The 25,439-nt window shown below is 32.1% G+C and overlaps 1 protein-coding gene across 3 annotated transcripts in view; it reads right to left on the minus strand.

Moving 5' to 3' along the window:
• Positions 1–25,439, minus strand: part of COL4A1 (collagen type IV alpha 1 chain) — a 185,699-nt gene that overhangs the window by 101,933 nt on the left and 58,327 nt on the right. For 2 of the 3 annotated variants that reach the window (XM_074299530.1, XM_074299532.1), the window contains exon 2: positions 14,531–14,587. The exons of the other annotated variant lie outside the window; for it this stretch is intronic. Coding sequence is in view for 1 of the 2 variants with exons in the window: in XM_074299532.1 (XP_074155633.1) it covers positions 14,531–14,587 (57 nt within the window). In the remaining variant the exon portion in view is untranslated. The remainder of the gene's footprint in view (positions 1–14,530; positions 14,588–25,439) is intronic. 3 annotated transcript variants of the gene reach the window in all.

Here is a 25,439-nt window from a genome sequence, read left to right on the forward strand (position 1 = left end):
GCTTATGGTTTGACAAATGCTAAGGCATTCAAAGTAAGATTTTGCCCCTTTGCTTTCATATCAATTTGTTATTGTTAATAATTAGCACTTATGATTCTATTTTAAAAAACAATATGGATGCATAAGAACTCTAATGATCCTGAATAGTTCCACTTAACAGGGACTGAAGAAATTTCTGCTTGCTTAGATAACAAGGAACACTTAAGCACAAATTAGTCAGAACTACTACTAATCTGATCTTTTCTACTCCCCTTTTCTTTGACATCAAATTGCTATTCTAATCTACTGAATCCTACTGGAATCCTAGTAAGAATATCAGACCAACAGTAATAATGCACTTATTTCATCAAAGTCTCTTTTGTGGCTGGCTCAAGGCCAGTTATCAAGGGGGTTGTTGTGGTTGTATTTGTTATGTTTGACCAGATGATGATGACATCAGAGAGGTGCTACCATGACGTGATTTCAGTGAGGGAAGGCTGTGCAAGATCACCTGTCTCACTTTCCCTGCAGAGCCATCTGAGTCCAGTGGCCGGATATAGATCAGGATGACTGGAGATGGCCCCCAATTAGAAAAAGGTTAAAGATAGTATATAATGCCCAAAGATAGTTGGCATTTCTATCTACAGGTGCATCTTCTTAGGGACATCAGTGAATTATATCAGGAAAGTGACTTGGGTAGAATAAATCTTTAGAATAAATTACTCAATGAATCAAAGCAAAATAGAGGGTGTCACCTGGAAAACTGGAACACATGCCTTTTGTATTTATATTTCCAAGATTATATCCATGATCCTTTCAATTATTCTTTTAAAATTCACCTTTAAAGCCTATCATCACATTTTTAGTGACATCACTTCTCTCTAATGAAACTGGTCCAATAGTCTTATAATATAATAATGTGATTTCCATAATGAAGGGTAAATATGAAACTTATATAAAACTATCCACAATAGGAAAACACATATATGTAAACATATTTAGAAATAATATAGTTGTATTCTAATTAAATATTAATTCTATTATTATAAGGATCCAAAAAGTAATAGAGTTAGTTATGTATGAGATAATGATCACACAAAGATTTGGAGCAGGAAGGAACCTTACAGGTTCTAATGGCTTCATTTTACAAATATTGAATTTTCGGTCTAGAGACATTAAATGCTTATCCAAGATCACACAGGGATTAAGTTGCAAGAACTAGATGTGGACATACTTTTTCTAAATACAAAATCTAGCATCCTTTTCACTGCATTCGCTTATAGTTTTTTCATAAAAAAAAAAAAAAAAACTAATGAGTTGAAAAAATTTCACCTTTTTAGTTTCTTTTAGAATTTTTTAGAAATTCTAATTTTTAGAATTCTTTTGAAGTCACCATATTTAAGGGTACATTTATGATATGGAGAGAAAGAAATAATACTAATTGTTGAGAAGATTAATATTGATTCTGTATCTTTTTAAACAACCTTTTATTAGTAATTGATTTGAACCCATAAGCACTTAAGCTATAGATTAAGACAATGGTCTGTGAAACTAGTTTAGAATTCAGCTGGTCTGTAATGGGTTAATTCTAAATATACAGCTTTCCTATTAATTATGAGTTCCTGTGACACTGATATAGTACTTCACTTTTTCTTTTACAAGTTACAATATCTCATTTTATGCTCACAATAATGCTAAAATTTAAGTACTTACATTTAAGATAAAAGTATCATAGATATTGTTATTCTCATTTACAGATGGTAAAATTGAGGTTAAATCACTTGTCATACACTTTATAAGTGTCAAAGGAATGATTTGAACTCTCAGACATGGGATTATAAATTTAGATCTTATTTTAATAGATGAGGAGATCTGAAGCTGAGAGAGATTGTTACTTGTCTAATGTCATATAGACAATAAGTTGCAGAGTCAGGGTTCAAACTAAGGTGTTCTGGCTATAAATCTAATAATCTTTCTATTTCAACACCTTGCCTTTCACAAGGAAGAAAATCTAGAGGGGAGAAAAGGAAAGAGAGATGTGGCAGAAACTATATTTTTGAAAAAAATGAAATAAAGTTGCTGTGCTATAGAAGATCCATAGATCTGAATAATCATGAAAGATGAGAAAAAGGTAGACAAAAAAGAGGGAAAATAGCAAAAATGGCAAGGGGGGATGAATACTTTTAAAAAGAGAGAGAAAGTATGTATGTGTAGCTCATGAAATCATCACTGTACAATTGTTCTTCCTGACCCACACTATAGACATTGTATTTTCAGAATCTTTCAAAAATGCCCAACCCTTGTTCATGTCAGTAGACTACATTCCATCTTCAGATAAAGTCATGTATTATGTAATATCAACAAGTCACTGGACATGAAATGACCCAAAAAGCTGAGAAATATGTGTCTAACTTCACAATACAGAAAATTAATCCAGTATGAAAGAGAAAGAAAAAAATTATGCCTTATTTATTTAATTCACAAATGAAATTTTATAATATTTAACTCAGACTACTGGAGGACTTTTACAAAGTCATGTATCACTTCTGCTCTGGCAAGCAAGAGTACTTGGTCAGATGCCTAGTCATTGTATCATGTACAGAACTTAGTGTACTACTCACAGAAGCAGAGGGCTAAAGCCTGGGAAGGAAGGACTGCCTGAGCTTTGACCCAGCAAGGCAACTGAAGGGTCATAACCAGGTCCAAAATAACTCCCATGACTCTCTCAATGTGTGGTCCAGGAAAGGGATATATGGAATTAGGCTTTCTGCTCTCTTCCTTACCAGCTAACTCTACTTAAAGAACTTAAAGAGTTTTTTTTAAGTCATATCTCATTGTGTTTAAAATTCATTATTTGGGAAAGAGTGTATGATGGTTGCCACCCACATAACAGAAACATTGTGAAGATTTATGGTGAGATGCTCATGGAACTCTGTGAGTCTGGTTGAAAGGTGCCATATGCAAAATCTCTGTTTCAAATAAAGATATCACTCCCACTTCCTGCTTGGTTAGGAGACATACAGTCTAGAAAGAAGAGAGGAAAGGTTTGCCCCAGTGTCCCCAATCCTTAGCAATGAAATGTTGATTCCATCAGTGAGAAGAGGGAAGTTAATATAATCACTGGTAAGACACAAAATCTGCTCCTTTCCCTTGCCAAACTTTTAGATTCACATGAAACTCTGCTCCATAGTGTTTTAATATTTATCCTATTTTTGTAACCCAGACTGGGTTGTGCAAAGAAGGAAGGGATTCTGGTATGTTTACTGGTAGGGACTTAGCCAATAAAAACCACCACAAAGAATCAAAGATGACAGTATAGAAACAAAGAACTTTGAAAAGGCTTTGAGTAATTGCTCCACTGGTACTCTTTCTCCCAAAATATTCTCAGGATTTCCATTCTTCTTTTCCTCCTTCCTTGCTATCCTTGGAGAAAAATTCATTCTGAGACCCTGCTTTGTTGATTGCCTTCTAGAAAAGAACACAATTTCAGAAGGCACCAAAGTTATAATCTATCTTATTCAAGATTTCATTCTCCATATTTCTCCTCACCAACTATTGTGTTATCCTTACCTATCTAACCCCACCCTTCAACTCTACTTTGTGTATTTTTCCTATTAGAATTTAAGCAGGAATTTTCTTGCCTTTTTTTAATCATCACCAATACGAGTATAGTGCCTGGCAGATAATAAGTCTTGCATCTGTTTTTGCGAAGTCCTCAAAGACATATAGATATATTAATTTACGATCTGATAGTAAGTATAAGGATCTCTGCTTCATGGGCTTTAGGGAGGCTCATTCTTGCCTAGTGTTTTGATAATTAATACAATAACTATTACATCATCATGGAATTTTAGATATGAACTGAAAATAAGTTAATATTAATCCAACTTGGGACTGGAGAAGTAGCACCATTTTCTATATTACTCTCATGAGTTTGAGTATAACTTTAAAATAAATAATCATTTTTGCCAGAAGTAAAGAATAAACAAAGGGGTACCATTTCCCTTATTATCATCTGCTTTGCTCATTAACTCTGACTAATTCTTCCTTTGTTTAACTGTACATTGTATTAAGCCACTTCACAAGGAGGAAGGTTCTGTGAATATAATTTTTGAGGATGAAATTCTCCACCCATCCTACATAATAATCAAGCATTATTACGTGCTGTCTGGAAACATATTTTGAATACTCTTAGTACTTCACCAAGAAGAGAACAGGAAACATTGTTTGCAGTTTTTCATAGGTTGGGTTTAATGTTAAGTTTCCAATTCCAAATAAGACTTATAGTAAAATTTCTGCTTTTTTTTCAATTAAGTGACTTTCTTATCTACCAGTATTTGTCAGGATCACATGTACACAAGTTATTTTTTCCATAAATAGCCAAGACACACAAAGCATATCTTAGATATCACTGATTAAATTGTATTCTCATAATAAATTATTCTGGGCTTTAACAATAATGGGATGCATTTAAGAGATTTCCTTTTCAACTGGCTCTGCTAAATAAGGATGGGATAAAGAAGACATGGCAATTTTCACTTCATTAAAACTGTACTTTGGTCAATTCCAAATGAAATTATTTGATCTGTTTTTTTAAATTAAACATATTTCCAAATTCAAACCAACCTCCCATCACTTTCTAAAACAAATCAATGAGGCATGTTAACTTTCCCCTAGAGACAAATATGAGGGGAGAGATAAAGTATTAGGGAGAAAAATACTCCCCTCTCGATTTTTGACAAGTACTAGCATACAATATACTTTGAGAATACCTCAAGTACTATAACATAGAATACAGAAAAGCATGCTAGGGGCAGGAGAAAGTAGACCCATTTTATGTCATAGTCATGTCAATTCTCATAATAAAGTATCCATGTCAATTGCTGCTAACTGGAATATATATAAATATATACGTGTATATATACACACACATACGTATATATGGCTCTTTAGGAGCTGGCAACAGCCAGTGATTTCTCTTTGAAATCAGATATATACAAAAGAAATCATTCTGTGCTTAATCCTCTATCATATGTACTATAAAGACATGCAAAGAGAAATTCCTCGAAAAAGTTTTAGAATTAATTATAGGTAGATTAAATAACAAGGAGACAATCATGTTCATTTATTCAAATACCCCACTATTGGAACCAAACTGATTCTAGAAGCTTAAGCTAAATTGATTAATGGCCATAAATCTGAGCCATAAAGTTATTTTTGAAAAGCAATTTAGGGATGAAGAAGGAGGAGGAAGAGGAGGAGGAGAAGAAGGAAGAAGGAAAAAGAGGAAAAGACATGCAACCTTCTTTTGTTGTCTTGTTGCCTCATTTTTCATGTGTATCCAACTCTTCGTGATCCTATTTGGGGTTTTCTTGGCAAAAATAATGAAGTTGTTTGCACTTTTATTATCCTATAAGTCTTCAAATTTATTCCTCCAGACTTAGTCCAGCTGGTCTTGATAGATTCAAATTTGAGTCAAGTAGACTCCATTTGCTTATAAATGGCTATATTAAAAGAATCAGAGAGTGTGGGAGCTGAAAAGTATCTCATCTAACACATATAAGAAAATAATTCTCAATATATGTCTATGAAATAATTGCCTAGCCTCTCTGCTTGAAAACTTCTAAGAAAGGGTAACCTACTACTTCTTAAGGCAGCCTATTACACTGTTGGACTGCTTACATTGTTAGAAATGATACATTAAGCTTAAATCTGCTTCTGTGAAATTTTCACCCATTATTCTTGGTTTGAGCCTACAGGACCAAAAGAATAAACCCAATTCCACTGTCATTTAATAATCCTTTATAGCTAGTGTTATAATTAGTGTTAATCTAGAAGACATTAATTATAGATCTTTTTATGTTAAAATAATCATGCACAGTATACTTCTTCATGTCCAGAAAATTGGAAAAGGGTGTTGGGAAGCAACCTAATTGCTTTTTGTAATGAAGTACAGTAGATAACCACCATACACATTATCATGGGGGAGGAATATTGTAAAGATAAAGACCAACCTTTCCCTAATTGCTGAGATTTTACAGAATAATTTACTATATTACTGTATATACTGCTATTGAGAAGAATAGCTGCAAAAAAAATTGTCATTAGCTGAAAAAAAAATAAAATCATTAAAAGTTAATGAAGGAACATGAGGTGCTGGGCATTTGTAATAATGGTTAATGCCATTTTATTTATATAAGAAGATTATTATCAGAAAATAGTTTTGAGTACCTAGCAACAGGAAGAGAACATATTGGTACAGTGGAAAGTGAAGTGGCCAGTTAAGAGGCCTGAAGTTCTGTCATTCCATAGCTATGTGACCTTACTTTGAGCCTTTCCTCTCTGAACCCCATTTTCAACAACAATAAAATAGGACCATTGGATTATGTAATTTCTAAGGTCCTTTTCATGTATAATGCCTATGAAATATATGAAGGTCCTAGTATAGAATTCTCAATGTTTGCTTGTTCTATATGTCCCTTATTGACTTATTGTTCCACAGTAATGCTGAATTTTAAAGGTAGAGAAAGAGATTGAAAATAGAATAGCAATTTCATCTAGAATTGTATATTACACAAAATTTAATTCTTTGACTTTAACTTAAAAATAACCTGTAGTAAAATGCATATTTAATAAAAAAATAACCTATGATTAGATAAAGAAAAAGCCAAGTATACAAACAGCACAAAAATATTCAACGGATTTTACTCTCCATAAAATATGAATAATCTAAGGCAAATGAATCCTTTGTCATGAAAAATATCACTTATGAATTTATCAGAATTAAAATTAATTCTGTTTATATCATTTCAAGAGAAATCGACATTACTTCACTTAAATAAAAAGCTCAAAACACTACGTAAATCTGTATTATTTTAAAATTGTTATGGAAATTGCCAATTCAGTGATGTTTTCATCGTCTCAGTTTATATTTAGGTTCTCATAAGGAGATATAAATATTTCTGGCAATAGCCTTTAAGAAAAAGAGAAGGAAGAATGAATGACCAAAAGAATCTTAGAGCAAGAAAATTTGGTTCATCCTCTTATATTCCTGCAGGATGACAGATTATAAAAAATCTAGGTAAGAGAATCTATTCCAGGTAACAACTAGCATTTAATTTTTGTTTAAAGATTTATGAATTCCTTTTTTCTCATATCAACACAGCACTGTCTAGAATAATGAGAGTTCTTTCCAGAGACTACCCAGAGAACTATATACAACCCTCCCCAACCTATCCCAGTTCGAGTCTACTGTAAATAGTTGCTTTCAACTTAGATAGGACCTTCATGCTTCATGACTAAACAATTCTTAATCACAAATATCAACTCTTATTTGAAAAAAAAATTGTAACCTACAAGATCAGTTCACATATCACCTATTATATAAAATGCTTATTATTATGGGCAAAGTAGACCTCTCCCTCAAATGGAATAGTGCGGTTCAACTCAAAACGTAGGACAGATAATCAGTATGATTTTTTCTGAGTCAAAAGTAGAGTAGTTCTTATTATTTATTTATTTGTTTGTTTGATGATATAAGTTTGAAGTAGAAGCTGATACTCCTCAAGAACTACAGCAGGGGATTTTGTGCATGTCCCTAAAAGAAGAGAGCTTTCTTCCTAATCCACCAGCAGTCCTTTCATTCATTACCATTTTAGCACAATGCTATAAAAGGTCTAGCTTTCACTGGCCTGTGGCCAGCCAGCAGAGAGCTACATATAGATAGCATTCATTCAATTACAATGATATTTTGAGTTCTTGGGATTCATGCAATGGGTTACTTGACAACAATGATTTTAAAATCCCTACTGAAAGTCTAAAAGAGTAGGATCTTGGCAATTGACTCACAAGATCAAAATTTATAAATCTGCTTTATAAATCCTTTAAGTTTTTGATGAATATCTAGCCCTAGTAAGGCAACCAGAGAAATAGTTCAAATGGAATTTTGAAATGTTATCTCAGGCACTTCATTCAGAAGTAACTAGGAGTCACAAAAGAGGTAAACAATCTTAATAAACTTACTATATTAACAAAAATCAATATCCTGAATAAATCATAACATAGAATTCTTCCCAAATTTCCAAGTCACAGAGTGAATCACTTCCAGATTGACTAAGGTTATCCATCTCTTGGCATTTCAGATCAGATAAAGCATATAAGTCAAATAAAGAAAGTGATTATCTTTTTCAGAGCTCTATAATAGCAGTTGGGTTGATATTTAATGGCTATTTTTATGGCTGAATTGACCTAGAACTTTTGCTTAGGCTAGTTCCCATGTCTGAAATGCACTCTCTCCTCATCTCTATCTCTCAGAATTCTTGTCTTCTCTCTAGGCTCAACTTAGATGATAAAGTTTTATCTGAATTACCTCATTTTCTCAGTTAAACGTGCTCTTCCCTTCCCTAACTTTTTATTAATTGATCTTTGTGCATGTTGTATCAATCTAAACTAATGTAACCAAATTCTCTGAAGACAAGTAATCTCATTTTTGTCTTTATTTTTCTGGTGCCTTGCACAGGGGAGACAATAATAAATATGTTTTGGATTTAATGAAATTCTAGTACATACTACAAAGCCTTTGGATAGCGCTTATTTAATGGAGATAATTATATTTTGGTCTGGAGAATATTTTCTGTTTTCTAAAATATATTATGGTTTGGGGGCCTGTTTCTTAAAGAGCTATGAAATTGGGATTCTTCAGAGAGATAATTGTAGTAAAGTAAAAAGAACACTAAAGGAAAAAAAATTGGGGGGGCTTTTTTTTTAATCAACCTTAGATTCTAGACCTCCTTGGACCAGCTCTCTGAGTTTATTAATAAAATTACTTTCCCTCTAAGGGTCTCATTTATTTTATTAGTAAGATGAGTAGCTGGACTAAATGATATCTAAGGTTCCTTCAAGTCTTCAAATTTTATGTCATTATTTTTTTAACTTGCATCCCCAATGTAGATTGCAATACTTTATACAGAACTGATACAATGAAATCTCATTAATGAGAGGATACAAATATTTAAGACAAGAATACCAAGTAAAAGAAAAAAAAAACTCTTTTATGTTAAATACAATTCAGATCCTTGAGACTTTAGTGCATATAATTTAATATAGAAGTCATTTTAATTTTATTTGTTTCTATCAGGCATGGTAGTCTATGCTTGTAATCCTTGCACTATGGAGGTTGAGGCTAATGGATCACTTGAGATTAAGCGATCTGAACTGCAGAGCTAGGTGATGTAAGTCTGGCATCAATATGGTGAACCCACAGTAGAAAAAGACTAGTAGGCTATTTAAAAAGATATCAACCTGTTCAGGTTGCAGTGAAAGAAAAGAAAAAGCCAAGTATACAAACAGCACAAAAATATTCAACGGATTTTACTCTCCATAAAATATGAATAATCTAAGGCAAATGAATCCTTTGTCATGAAAAATATCACTTATGAATTTATCAGAATTAAAGTTAATTCTGTTTATATCATTTCAAGAGAAATCGACATTACTTCACTTAAATAAAAAGCTCAAAACACTACGTAAATCTGTATTATTTTAAAATTGTTATGGAAATTGCCAATTCAGTGATGTTTTCATTGTCCCAGTTTATATTTAGGTTCTCATAAGGAGATATAAATATTTCTGGCAATAGCCTTTAAGAAAAAGAGAAGGAAGAATGAATGACCAAAAGAATCTTAGAGCAAGAAAATTTGGTTCATCTTCTTATATTCCTGCAGGATGACAGATTATAAAAAATCTAGGTAAGAGAATCTATTCCAGGTAACAACTAGCATTTAATTTTTGTTTAAAGATTTATGAATTCCTTTTTTCTCATATCAACACAGCACTGTCTAGAATAATGAGAGTTTTTTCCAGAGACTACCCAGAGAACTATTTTAACAAGATACAAAGAGTTAATTTTCTCAACATATAAATGTTATTTTTAGGAATATTGTGCCTTTCCTGATGCTTCAAATGATCTTCTAAAAAAAAATCAGGTTATCAAGAAAAGGAGAGCTTAACATTAGCTGTTTCTGAGCAGGCATGTATTCAAAACCTTAATCAGTTTAAACAGATAACATTCCCACATCACTGCTGACTCTGAAAGAACACAAAGGCATTGTGTGCAAAGCCAAATTAATTACTTAAGAGAAAACATCTGAAGATATGAACAGTCATGCAGGGAAGTGGTGAGTAAACAACTTACTTTATTCTAAATTGCTCAATAAAGTCTTTAAAAAATCCAGGAAAGGTCTGATATGAGTAATTGTATAACTAACAACAAAATAGCTCTTAACTTAATGGTTTAGAAGTTATGAAAATTAGGGCACATTTGTCATGTTAAATTTCATGTTATTCTAAAAAATTCATTTTTAAATTCTTAGAGAAAAAAAGGAAATAAGAGACTTTATCAATTACATCCTTTGAGCCCCTCCTCCCAATGATAAAATTAAATATGAGTCAGACTAAGACATCTTGGCATTGGAGTACAATTTGTATTGGAGATATTCCAATAGGAGAGAATTTTCCTTCTTAGATTCTATATATGGCTATGCAAATGGTCAATGTGTTAAATTATCTCCCTAATAAGATGCAAAAAAGTAATCTGGAAAACAGTGATGTCACCATCACAAATTCTCATACTTTCATAGAAGCTCTCCTAAATGGAATCTTAGAGTTAATTCTTCCAACTTTGCATCCCATGTAGAAATTTTCACTATATCTCTTGATAAGTGATTATCTATGACACAAACTATCATAGATATATAGATATATATATATAAATATATGATATGAACACTTCTAGGAATTAGTATCTTGCTAGATTTCTACCACTATCTAGTAAAGGTCTGAGGCTGATTTTGAATTCAGATTCTCCTGACTTCAGGCCCACAGCTCTGTCCAATGTAGCACTTGTTTCTCTCTCTTACTCTCTGGGAAACCATTTTTAATCAGAGCAATTCACAAAGAAGGGAAACTCAATTAAATATTTTTATTATCTCTCATCATGTGTTGATACATATTGGAACACTTTATAAATCAACTTTATGTAATTTCATTGTGTACTTTATGTAATCTCACTTTATGTAATTTCACTTTAGGCAGGAAAAAGCACATTTAAAATGGGTAATAGAGGAAATGATATTTTAAGAAAGAACAAGAAGAGGTACCAAAAAATAACAAATGTTTTGATGGATGATGCCTCTGTTGATCAGACTTCTCCAATGGGCCACAGATTTTTTTTTAATGCAAAGTTCAGACACAAATTCCTGGCTTCCACAAATCTCAGCTATAGCAAAGTAACAGGGCTGAAAACCATTGAACTCATGATTCTAGAAAAATATGTTGGAGAAAAATTCCTAAATCTGGAGTCTGGAAAACGCTTCTTTTTTTCAATCAACTAACTATATGATTTTAGGATTGAAAATCTTTCTCAGCATCAATAAGATGAGGAGTTTGAACAAGACCACTGGCCTCAATCAAATCTCACATTTGGTTTAAGTTTTTAACAGTCAACTATTTTTAGAACTGCAGCTTATTTTTTTCCTTTTCAGAAAGACTTGTTAATTCAATTACATGTTCCTCTGAACAAAGGGATAAAGAACTGGGGCCCTTATGCCTTGAAAGAATTACAGACAGAAAAAAGTAATCACAGTGAGATTTCAAGGATTGAGATTCTTGGACTTGATGATCTTCTTCCTTAGTGCTCTAGAATGCTATCACTTGACTCCCTTTTGAAAAAATCTTTATACTATTATATAAATAACTAATTATTAAAGTGGGATCCAGGTTTTTCTTCTATTTTTATATCAAGGTCTAATTCCTGTAAAAGGTCAGTTCATCCAATACAAAGGACTGATAATGAAGGATACTATCTGCCTCCAGAGAAAGAACTAATATTGTCTGAATGCAGAGTGAAGCATATTATTTTTCATTTTTTTCCTTCTTTTTTCTTTATCTTTCTTCCTTTCCTTCCTCCCCTTTCTCTTTCTTCCTTCATCCTTTTGTCCCTCCCCCTTCCTTTCTTCAAATCTTGTACAAAATAACCAATAAGTAAATATTCTACAGGATTGCACATCTACAATCTATTTCAGATTGCTTACCATTTCAAGAAGAAGGGACAGATAGAATTTGGAACTCAAAACTTTTTTTAAATGTTTAAAAATTGTTTTAATGATGTGCCAATTAGGAGAAATAAAATATTATATTTTAAAAGGTTGGTCCATTTTTGATGAACATGGCCAGTTTATGAAACTACTCCTAGCCTTCAGTCAAGGAACATGCTCTTCAATCTTGGGCAGGACCGCACCCAAGTTTAGTTTAAAGTATAAATTTACTTCAGTCTGCATGAGAAGAACCTTATGTCCTTCTTTTCTTCCATTAGAGTTTAAAGTGACCTAGGTCATAGAAAAGAAAGCCAGCCAGAGAGGTCTGGAACAGAGATGGAGTTCCCTGTTCAGATTGCAGGAGGCTCCTGAGTCTCATATAATCAAGCCACATTCTCGCAGGAAGAACTAAAGACTTCTAGTCTGTCTCTTCATTAATGTCTACCAGTCAGAATTGATTTTCACTTGTTGGGAGTATTTCCTTTCAAAAAATATTTAAGGCTCTCAGGGTCTCCATTAGAGGTCTTTGGTTACCAAGAAAAATCATTGATCATCAACTTATTATTAGTTAACTTAATTAATATATATTGATTATTAATTGTTCAGAAACTCTTTTCCATTGTAACATTCTCCATCATTTGTATACTTTGTTTTTAGAACAACAATAACAAGATTTCACACATTACAGATACAGAATCCAATGATACCTTAGATAGCATTTAATCTAGACCCCTTCATTTTATAGATGAGGATCCTGAAACCTTAAGTGATTTGTCCAGAGTCACAAAGGCAGAGATGATATTTGGAACTCAGGTCCTTTAATAACAAATCCATGATTCTTTCTACTGTATTATATTGACTCTCAATTTATCAAGAATTAAGATTTAAAACAAACAGATGCCCATGACAAAGAATGTTGCATTCAGGATTAATATGAATTGAATAGTGAAGGAAGTAAAAGAACAAACAAGAGAGTTTATTAGAGTTTGTTTCCCATTGTAAAGTCCCATTAGAGTAATGAAGTGAATATTCCCAACACAAATTGTATTTCCTGTTTTGTGATTTCCCAGGCTTTGGCTTTCATGATATTAAGAATTATAAATTAGAAGTGATATATGTATGTGTGTGTGTGTGTGTGTGTGTGTATGTTCGTATGTATATGGAAAGAGACAGAAACAGACTGAGACAAGAGAGGGGTAATTTTTTCCACTTTAAAATGCTCATGAAGAATGAAAATCTAGTGAAGTCCAAAATCAACAAAATTAATGAAATATAAAGATTAATTAGCAAATAATGAGATATGTTAAATTTCTTACATGTTTCATTCATTCAAATGTCATGCAAGTAACACAGTGACAGCATTCATTGATAGGTACAGAAGAAAAAAAAGTCTAGTACTTTAACAAATTTCTGATAAAGGTGCAAAAGGCTTTATTTTGTTGATGTTTTTTGTTTTGATTTTTTTTTTGGAGGAAAGTAAAATTCATTGATTATTCAAAGAGTGAATAGACACTTCAATAAGAATCTTGGGTTGCACAGTGATGACATAAGATCTCAAAAGTTGGCTGCTTAAAACTAGCCAACTCAAAGCCAGAGCAAAGCCCAGCCTAACAATCTTTTTGTAGGGCATTAACTATACCTGTTACTATCACACTATATCTAATTACTGGCTATATCTGAGTACTGTTCCTCAGTGACCCTTCATTCACATATCTGGCTTCAAAACTAAACTCAATGACATTAGTTAGGAAACAACTCTGTCTTTTTTGGCTCGCTCTTCCATCTATAAAAAGCTGGGAGAGTGCCCACCTGCTTACAAATTCAGCAAGATAAGAGTTTCCTTCCACTATAAGGTAATGTTATTAAAAATGAAAGCTCCTTCACATTCTGAAGAAACCTTTTTAAAAAAAAAAAGGAAAAAAAAAGATGATACTCTAAGTGTTGCAAATTAATATCACGAACATAAGCTTACAAAAGTTTCTTTCAGGCCAGCCAATTCTTGAATAACTTTAGTAATACAATAAGTAGAATTTGAGGTGTTTAACTACATACATATTGGATTTCCTGGTGGAGAAAAGCCAAGAATGTTTTTAAAGAAAAAAAGTTAGTTTTGTTTCATTAAAAATAGCTTTTGGTTTGTTTTTTTGTTTGTTTGTTTGTTTGTTTTGTTTTTAACTGGAACTATAACTTTATCAGTTAGAGAACTTGAGGTGAAGAATTCTCTCTACCATTTTAGATGGGACCTCTTCAAAGTTTATAATCTTAGAGTAATGCATAGGGGCCTGAGAGATTCAGTAATTTGGTTACACAGCCAGTGTTTGAAGTATTCTTTTAAAAAGTAGTAAGGTCACATCCCAGTTATTCTCTTTTTACTTTAGTTTTCATATTTCACAAAAAAAAATTTGTTGGACAGTGAGACTCCTTAAGGAACAGTATATGTATGCATTTGGAATACTCACCTTTTGTCCTTTTACTCCATTGCAGTCACATTTTCCACAGCCAGAACCAGAACAACCCTGAAAAGAAAATATGAAATGATTTAAATACTTGAAAAGTTTGAAATTGCAAACAACAAAATCCAATTAAATAAGGTTTAATTTCTCCTCATTGAAAATAGCAAAGAAAAGAAAATTTTGCTATTCTGTTACTATCTAATACTTCTTAAATGTAATAAAAATTAATAAATTTTATATACATATTTACTTAGATGAAAATAATTTAATTCCTATTTCATAATCATTTCCTAGCCTGAACAGATTTGATCCAATACTATGTTTTTATTGAGATCAATTAAATCATTATCTATTTTCATAACATCTCCCCATTTCTTTTATAATCTTTTGATTTCTTGAAGTTATTTAATAATTTATATATAACATTATTTATGAAATTGCTATTATTAACCTTATTTTATTGAAGAGCCATTAAGGCTGAAAATGATTGAATGACTTCCTTGGGATTATGTAACTAATTAGTATAAATGGCAGATTTTGAACTCAAATCTTCTTGACTCCAAAATAGCCATTATACCACCTAACTATGAGCTAACAGCTTCTATCCATAAATATCTGCCATTTTTTGATTCACTAAAAAATATAAATGAATGAAAAACAATAGAAATAGGAACAAAATGCATATGGGATATCTCTAAGCCAATACAACTAAATGGGCTATTCTGTTTTAATCTTCATATGCTTTGACAGTACCTTGTACAAAATACATTCTTAATTTAAATGCATTGTTTCATAACAATGGACCTTTTAAAATACATAAACAAATTTATGTTACCTTTCAATAGAAGAAATAAAAATTTAACATAAAGGAAGGAAAAGTGGGCAAGGTAAAAATATAATCAATTATAATGTTAATGCAACTTGTACAGATAGAATTCAAATGTAAAATATAACTGATAGATACCACTACTAGAGACGGGCTATAAGTAAATCTAACATAAATAGTTTTAGGGTTTTTTATCTTTACTGTGAAAAGTTTTAATATTTGCATTTTGGTACGTTTGAATCAAATACAATATTAGTTGTTTTAAACATTATAGCAATTCTTTTTAGAACACTGTAATCACAGGAAGAAAATGTTTCTAACAGTAAAGTCAAATATTAGCTTCATTGTCATAGTAATCTACTACATAAAACAAGGACATCTGGAGATATTTATTTTAAATCTGAACAAGTGCCTCTAAGACAGTAAGCTGTTCCTAATTTCATATTTTGGAAAGGGGGATAACTAACAATTGGCCAAACAAATTCCAGAGATCACTGATATATTTCTTTATATGGGCCCTCATTTTCAACTATTTTCAGTGTACACTTTTATGTTCTACCATCTTAAATCAATCCATGTGAAACAATTTTCCTTCATAACCTGTGTTTTGATAAACAGCATAACCAAAATTGTTCTAAACAAAACTTTTGGCCTTTGTATCCATGGCTTTTACAGAATATGAATAAATTCTGGCATTCTGGTAATAAACTTGGAATGATTTAACCTGGAACACAGAACCTACATTTGAATCTAGGTTCTGCTAGTAACATACCAACTCTAGTCCCAGTACTCTATCCACTGCACCACCTACCTAATGGTCACATTGTGACCATTACCAGAGTTTACTTAATGAATAGATAATTTTAAAAAAAAAACCTTATTTAATAGAGTGATAGATGCATTTCTAGAATATAGAAGCAGTCAAATCCAACCCCCTCACTTTACAGATGAGGAAAGGGTAGAACAGTGAAGTTAATGAAGTTAAGGATTTGCTCAAAGTCAACCTAAATATCCCCGCCACCAAGTACATTCCCTACACCAGTGCTTCTTAAACTTTTTCCACTTATGAACCCCTTTTGCCCAAAAAAATTTTGTGTGATCCTAAGTATATAACATAGGTACATGAATCAAAGGTTGACTGATAATAAATAATAATTTTACAACCTCCATGTTCAGTTACATGATCTCATTTGAGGTCACAAATCACAGTTTAAGAAGCTTTGCTTTACGCTACCTAACTGCCTCACAAGAATGACCATTACCCATTTCACAGCCTCTGCCTTATGTGGGTGGTAACCCAAAAGCTTTCTCTAAGTTCTCATAATAATTCAACTCTGCAGACAATGCTAGAAAGAATTTTAAGCTAAAGGTTAATTTTCCTCCCAGATATCCAAAAGTAAAAATAAAAAACAACTAAAATGAAATGAACCCTCAGGCAGGATTTTGGCATCTTTCAAATGACCAGTTAATATCTATGTTGAGAGTTATGCCGTGAAACACCTGCCAATTGTCTAGAGTACTGCTGCTTCTCCTAATAAGGAGAATAATTTGACAAGGCCCAGTAGCCAGATGCCTTAGTCACCCTGTTCACCACAATATCAAAAGGAAATGAGGGAAATTGTAAGAAGTAAGAGTAGGTGTGTGTGTGTGTGTGTGTGTGTGTGTGTGTGTATTTGTGTATATTAATAGTCTAATCAATTTTCTTCTGATAATAGTATATCCCAATATTTATGGGATGTTTTGGTTCCTTTTAAATTGACAGTGTTCTAATGTGATCTTTGTTAACTTGGTTCTTTAAAATATGTGATAATTTTTTTCTAATATATTTGACTTTCTTAGTACCCCTACATTTTTTATTTTACCTATTTATAAAAATTATTCTAATTAGGAATCTAATTAGATAATCTTTATCAGATTATCAAAGGGGGTCTAAGAAAAAAATTGAAAGACAGAACTTCTGATTTATATGCTTATTTTTCTAGTGGCATCTAAGTGGGAGTTTGAAGGGAGCAATTCTCCTAGAATCAAAAAACTCAAGTTCAAATCTAACTTTGGATACTTAGTTATTTGACCCAGGGCAAGTCACTTATTTCTGCCTGGCTCAGTTTCCTCATCTATAAAATGGGATAATAATAATTTCTACCTAAAATAGGTAGATACTACTGTTAATAATTCCTATCTACTAACAAGTAGATACTACTAGTAATAATAACCAAAGTTATTGTGAGGCTAAAAGGAAATATTTATAAGCCATTTTGTCAAACATTAGAGTACCACATAAATGCTAGCCATTGTTATTAATACTGATGGCTAGCATTTATGCGGGTTTTGGTAATGGTCACCATTATATAATTCCATTCATGTACTAGAACACAACTCTGCTTTAGGACTGGAAAAATCACTATTTTTAAATACAAGCATGAAGAGTACAAAGTGGCTAGACAACAGCTCATTTGGGGGAAGAGGAGAAACCACAGGACAAGGACCAGATAAGAAGAGATAATGAATTACAAACTCCATATGAGTCAACAATGTGAAATAGTAGCCAAAAAAATCATAATCATTCTAGAATGAATTCAGAGTGTCCAGAACATAGTGTTCAAAACAAGGAAGACTGTGATCTGGCTATGTTCCACATTGACCACATCTGGAATATTATGTTGAATTTTGGCCACCATATTTTAAGACAATATGGACAACCTGGAGAAGTTCCAGAGTAGAATGATTTGAACATTAAGAATTATGAATTAAATGGGGATAATTTGCCTATATAAGATAATGGGACTTGGAAAGTTTAGGGATTTAAAAAGTTTATCATCATGGAAAGAGAAACAAATTAGACTTGCTTTATTTGGTCAGTAAGAATAAGATTAGGAGTAAAAGGAAAACCTTCTGGAGACAAGTTCTGGCTCCTTCCAAGAAAAAAAAATCCTAACAATTAGAGTTGTTCAAATGTAGAACAGGCCACTACAAGATGGTGAGTTTCCTGTTACTGAGAGAGGAATTGATGGTGGTGAGATGATTTCTGATAAGCACTGTCAAGGAGTCCAAGTTGGATTGGGTATCTCACCTTTAATCTCCCTTCCAACTCTGAGGTTCTATGACTCTAGAGTATAAACTCATCGTAGGAGGCATGTGAAATCATGTATAGAGTACAAAACTTGGAGTTGGGATTACCTGGACTTGAATCCTGCCTCTGATTAGCCAAATTATTCAAATTCTCTGTGTACTTCAATTGCAAGAATTAAGAAAAACCCTTTAATTAAGAAAAATGTAAGTCCTTTGCAAAACTTAAAGCACTATAAGAGTATGAGCTATTAATTTTTGTAAGCAGAGTGTGTACTTACTCATTTTTATTTTTTACAGTATCTGTTGTGCCTTTCACATAGCAAATATATTCTCAATTAACATAAAAAACAATAAAATAAAAAATTAAGTACTCAATTTTCTGACCAGTCAGAAAATCACAGATAAAAAAAAAAATGGACTTCTTTAATATCAGATTGAAAACTAAAACAAATATTAAAAATGAAAATACCTATATTTAGTTTTTAAATGGAGTTTTGGTAATGAATAATTTCCTGGAATAATTTTTCAATAAGTTATTCTTTCATTAATGGGATTCCATATTCTAAACTATAGTGCCAAATTTGTCCATGCTTGTGTCAAATGTCTTCTTTGAAGTGCTCCTACCAGTCCTCATATGTCAACTACAAACTTCTAAGTGAGATTTATTTTTCCTTTGTTATTGTTACCCATTCAGTGAGGCAACTCTTACTTCCAATTATACTCTCACTACCCTCAATAGTCTGAAGTATGGGCATCTTTAAAACTAAGAGCAGATATTTTCAAGATGGTAATTTTAGTTTTACACTTAAATTTACCTGATATTTTCTCTAAATAGACCTGACTCACGGAAATCACATATATAACATATCTTCTATTTTATAACTAATATCTAGTATTTTATAACTAATATTATGTATTTTGTAACTAGTACTTAGCATTTCATAATGTAGAACAATATAACATTGTTGGTAGAATGATACAACCATAAATAAATACTTTTCAGATAAATTTTTGTACACTCTTAAATAAAATCTACCTTGAAATTATTTTAACTACATTTCTAATCTAAGATACTTGACTTTTATCTCATGAAGATTAGGAGAATAAATATTTACACCTGAGTGAGAGTATAGAGAAAAATAGTGACAATTTTCCTGAAAAGAATGTGCAGAATGTGTACACTTTAAGTTAATAAAAAGTGAATACTAAATAACAAAGAGTGAAATGAGCAGAACAAAGAGAAAACTGCATACAGTAACAGCAATATTATTTCAAAGAACAATTTTGAGAAAATAAGTTATTTTTGTCTATTATAAATACCCAAATAAACTATAAAGGACATAGGAAGAAAGAAGCTGTCTACATCCAGAGAAAGAACTGAAAAATAGATGTAGAGAATAATTTTACACCCATACATATACATATATTCATGGGTTTATGTATGTGTTTGAATGTTTGTCTTTCTGATGGTAGCCATCTCTAGGGAGAGGAAGGAGAAAAGGAAGAAAAAAATGTACATGATAATTTTATTGCAAAAAGGAATAGCAAGTTGTGTACCACTGATTGCAATTTCATGTACAATCTTTTTATTGTTTCATTTCATAAATTAAAAGTAAAATTAAAAAGTAAATATTAAAATTGACAAAATTAATGCTGATGAATAGATGTACCTAAATTATCAAAGGAATTCAAGATGATACCTTGGTATGAGAGAAATAAAAACATGCTCTTAGGAAGGATGTCTCATATAAATTCAAAAACTATTTCCAAAGTTCAAAGTAAAATGATGGTTCACTTACTAGTGAACTGATAATAAATCATAATTTTACTATGCCCCCATTCTTCGTATGGGGATGTGAACCATTATCATAATTTTACTATGCCGTGCAGTTTACATCCCCATATGAGAATGGGAGCATAGTTAAATTATGATTTATTATCAGTAAATGTTTGATTTGTATACCTATTTTATATACCTATATACCTGGGATCACATAAAAATTTCTCAGTTCAAAAGGAGTCGCAAGTGGGAAAACTTTAAGAAGCCTTGTCCTAAAGGAATAAGATATCTATCCTAGAGGCAAGTATCACTCCCCCGCCCAAAGTATGTTTTATTTGACTCACTACTGTGAATAACTAACCCAGGTTTGTGGTTGAGTTTCTTTGATTCACCACAGGAATGAACTAAATGAAGATGATTATTTTAATAAAAATGATATTAATGACTTTCACTTCTATAGGGTCTTTCTTTTAAAGATCAAAATTCAATAGGTCCATTTAATTAAACCTGTCAGGTTGAGGAACTAAGTCAAGAGAATGGAAATTTGAAGACACATAAAAAATTGAAATCAACTATTTATGGCTACCTTAGAGTATATCTATAGGCCAGAGGGACATTTTACTTTCCCTACATTTCTTTATCTTTAATTAAGAAAGTGAGAACATTCTTCTGGTGTTATATAAATGTTATTACTTATTAGATAGCACCCAGGTTTGTGACTATATTATAGTTGTGAATGAAGATGTTTCATTGACAAAATATATGTAAATACAGGCTATGTACATAAATTTTTCATGAGAAATGATTTTGAACTAGTTATGTAAAAGTTAGGGCTTTAATGGATACAACTACTACATACTCTGCTATATATATAACACCATGGAAAGGGGCACATAAACCACCATGGTGATTCCAATCATACATTCATTGGTGACCTAACATGTTCTAGGTTATGTCACAAATTTCATGATTTCCTGACAAATTCATTTTACATCTGGATCTTTCAGCAAAATCAAAAGATACGAGCAACCTCACATAACCAGATAGCTCCCTATTGGCTATACTTCTAAGGGAATTTACAAGAGCTGTTTATTCTTACAGCCGTCTGGAATACATTGTGCCCCATCAATTTGCTCCCTACGCATCTGTTTCAGATTCTAGGATGGGAATAACTTGTTCACTGTGCAAAGTACTTGTACACTTTCTTCTAAATTTTGCCCCTCTTTAGAGACTCAGAATCAAGCCATTTAACTTGAAAAGCCCTTAGGCTAACAATTGTACGTTCTGAACTCAATCCACAAAATAACCCACAAACAACAACAGCTAAATGAAGAGGACCTATAGACTTGAAGCCCTACACCACTGGAAATATGGCTGAGAAAGAAAAGGTCTTTGGGTCTAAATGGCAAATAACTTACTTGTCTCATAAAGAAATATTTTGTCCTAAATACCAGCATTCTAGTTTGGAAAATATGGAGGTGGAAGAGAACTTCCTAAATAGGTGATTCTTGAAAAGAATGATTCTTGAAGAAATTGTCATTTGTTCCCTGAAATATATAAAATACATCTAAAGGAAATTGACATGAATCCCAAAGGTCTAAATGACCTCTTCTCATTAGTATATAAGATAGAGAACAAGATAATCTAAGATAAAAGTGGGAATATATGTTAATCTTGTCTGATATTAAAGGAATGAGAGTTCTGAAATAAGAGCCTGAAAAACCAAATTTGGAAGAGATTAAAAATGAAAATAAAATATATAAGAAATAAAATGTCCTTGTTATTCTGTGAGGTGTCTAACATTTACAGGGTAGATCATATGTTTTAATGAAATTGGCATAATTTAATATTATTTGTTGCTGAATAATATGGAAAAATAAAGTGTCAAGTTTGCTAATCTTTAAAAATGCTAGAAATTTATCTACAATAAGGAGGAGAGGAGCCACAATGATTTTAATATAGAGAAAACCTATTTCCTGTCTCTCTCTGATCTAAGTAAAGACTTCTTATTGACATTGAAGTAAGCTCCATGGGGTGTACAAAGAGATGAGAAAAAGACCACTAATTCTGTGTTTAAAAGTACCTCTTTCACAAACTAAAGAATTCCAGTTGTTAGTGTGTGTTGTGTGTGTGCCCCCGCAGACTGCCCTTGGCTGTGGCCTCATTCACTATGGTATTTCTACTGTACCAAAGCACATTTGGAATGAGTTAAATGGAATGACAGCCTCGATTTCCTGATTTTTTCCCCTCCCCCTCCCCTGAGTTCTAGTTGAAGTCAGGCCTTTAACATCACTACATTAACATAGCTTTTATGTGTTTCACATCCCACCAAATAGGGAAATGTGGAGATCTGCCAATTGTAAGCAGCTTATCTCTCAAATTCCTCTTTCACATTCTCTTTGCTGTGCAAAATGTCAGAATCATTCCATGATTTTATTACTATCAGAGTTGTCTTTCTAGATGTAGCCCTGCCTGAAAAAGTTACTAAAATAGTTCTTTGCCCTACAAAAGTATATCATCATAGAAGGATTTATTTTTGGAATAACTGGATTAAATGAAAATGGAACAGAAAAGCAAAAATGTCCCATATGAGTCCATTAAGAAAAAAATTTCGGCTGAGTAATTAAAAACAAGTAACAAAATCAATTTTTCTTTTCATAGCATCTTTCACTTTTCAAAGTGTAATTAGATATAACAGTTCATTTTCTCCCCATAGCACTTGGTATAAAGTAGCTATAAAACATGAGAAAGACTGAAAAGAAATCCCCAACTTTGGTCAACTGAAAGTAATGAGGGTTCTATGATAACTGAATGTTTCTTGTGATTCATTTGATCATGAAAAATGAAAGCACAGAACAGACTTTTCAAAAGACCTGTCTTCAAATTAAAATAGACAAAATAAATAATATGAGGGCCTTTCTCACAAAAGATTAAAACAATCTGTGAATCTAAATTAACTTTGAATATGAACAAACAACTTGCTTTTTTACAGTAAGTATTTCTGTGGGAAACCTGCACATGTGAACAATACACATTAATCTGTTTCCCATTAGACATTACAGTGAAGGAGCCTATGGGGCTACAAATAATAAGCATGGAGGAAATGAGAGTGTCTGTTTTGTTACTTTTAATATTAACATGTGATTGCTGTTCTATTCTTTCTTTTTTTTTTGTTCTATCATGAAATTGTTGTTGACTCATTTTTATTCCATTCCTTCCTTTTCTCACACTAATTGGGGGTGGATATTAAATATTGCTGTTCAGGGGATGAACTCAATGGAGTGGTAATAAAATATACAGCCTTCTTTCACCTCTAGGTCACTGGCTTATATCCAGTTGTAAACAACAGTGATGAAAATTAGTTGCCCTATGAGAATCCTTCGTTGGATGATGGTATGTGAAATGAGTTGGTGGTCTTCATTTGTTTTCTCGTGAATGAGAAGATGAAAATACTCTCTGAAGAGTCATGAGACCTGGGCTACCTTCCCGGTTTTGTCACTGACTCATCAAGATTACAAAACAAAGTGGACCAGAGTAAGAAATGTCCTCCAGAGAGAAATGATTCCCCCAAACAACTCTCATTCCTATGTTCTTCCAGAATACTTATTTAAAATGTGCAATTCTTCTCCTTTCGTAAGCATTTCAGTTGCTTTTAGTTGCCTCCTGTATCAAATTTAAAATATTAACTTTCAAGAGTAAAAACTTAAATTCAAGCTAGCAAAGCCTCACTTTACTTTGAAATTAAGAAATTGATGCTCCACAAATCCCTTTCAATTCAATAATTCAATTTTTCAAGGATCTAAGTCCTTATTCTAAGCCTTACACAGCCTAGGCAGTGGGAATACAACAACCAAAATTCAAGCAGAACCTGCTATATAACAGGTCCTTAATTAATGTTTTCATTTATTCCTTCAAAAGTTATAGCAGTTGTCTGAACTTTTTTGTGTCAAAATTTTTGTGTCAAAAATTTATAATTTGGTATTTTATTCAAATGAAATTTATAATTTCCTCCAAATTAAAAAAATGCAACTAAAGGACTATTTCAGTATTCTGTCCTATTTTAAGTACCTTTCTGATGAGATTTATTGATTATAAAGTTTCTCTAATAAACATCACTAAAATCACAGCTTTTGAACAAGAAATATTAACTCTTGGGAAATTTAAAAAACAAAATAAAACATGACACCCTATATGAAACAATATAATTACTGAAGATGGCAACTTTAAATTTATTCACTTGCATTCCACCTCCTATCACTTCCAAAGAGACTTTGAAAAAAAATGATTCTTATTAAGTCTGAACTAAAGAATCTGAAAGACTGAACCAATAAGACTATGAGCCAAAGGACTTAGAATTGGATCTTGTTTTGTAGACTGTGTGACTTTAAACAAGCTGAACTTGCCTTCGGGCTCCAATTTCTCATGTTTAAATTGAGGTGATTCAACTTCATAGTTTGTAAAGTTCCTTCCAAGCTTTAAATTCCCTAATCATATGATGTTTTTGGTCATTTTTTCAGTCATGTCAGACTTAACATGACCCAATTTGGGGTTTTCTGAGCAAAGATCCTGGAGTGATTTGCCATTTCCTTTTCCAATTCATTTTATAGATGAAGAATATGAGGGAGAGTTAAATGACTTATTCAGGGTCACACAGCTAGTGAATGTTTAAGCCCAGATTTGAATTCATGGTACTGATTCCAAGCCCAATGCTCTATCCACTGAGCTGAAAATTGAATTATTACAGATGCCAGTTAACTTTTCACTGTAGCATATTGCCTTTGGTCTTAGTTGTTATTCTCAAAATCTGATCCTAATTTTCTTCTTATTCAACTGTTTACTACCAGCCAAGATTAATGATCAACTAAAGTACTATATTGTTAAATGAATTTCACAAATAATGCCCAAACTCATTTTAGTGACTTGTTTCAATGTTATTCTCCAATGAACTTGCTGTTGATGCTGACGTTACCCTGTTCATTTAGTTACTTCTTATTGTATATGTTCCCATTCCACTATCTGACAGGGGTATCAATTGTCAGGGTAAATGTCATTATTTAAATTGCCCATTAAATGAACCAAAGTATTATAATACTATTATTTTACTATTAGTGCAATTTGAATGGAGGACTTGTTAACTAAAAAAAATCTGGCAAATGTTTCATAAATAGCATTAAAAAAGAAAAAAATCATCACTTTAGTCATATTTTTCAAATGGTCAAAATTCAAGTAAAAGCTAATTT

The sequence above is a fragment of the Sminthopsis crassicaudata genome, chromosome 3, assembly GCF_048593235.1.
Source record: "Sminthopsis crassicaudata isolate SCR6 chromosome 3, ASM4859323v1, whole genome shotgun sequence".
Classification (NCBI taxonomy): domain Eukaryota; kingdom Metazoa; phylum Chordata; class Mammalia; order Dasyuromorphia; family Dasyuridae; genus Sminthopsis; species Sminthopsis crassicaudata.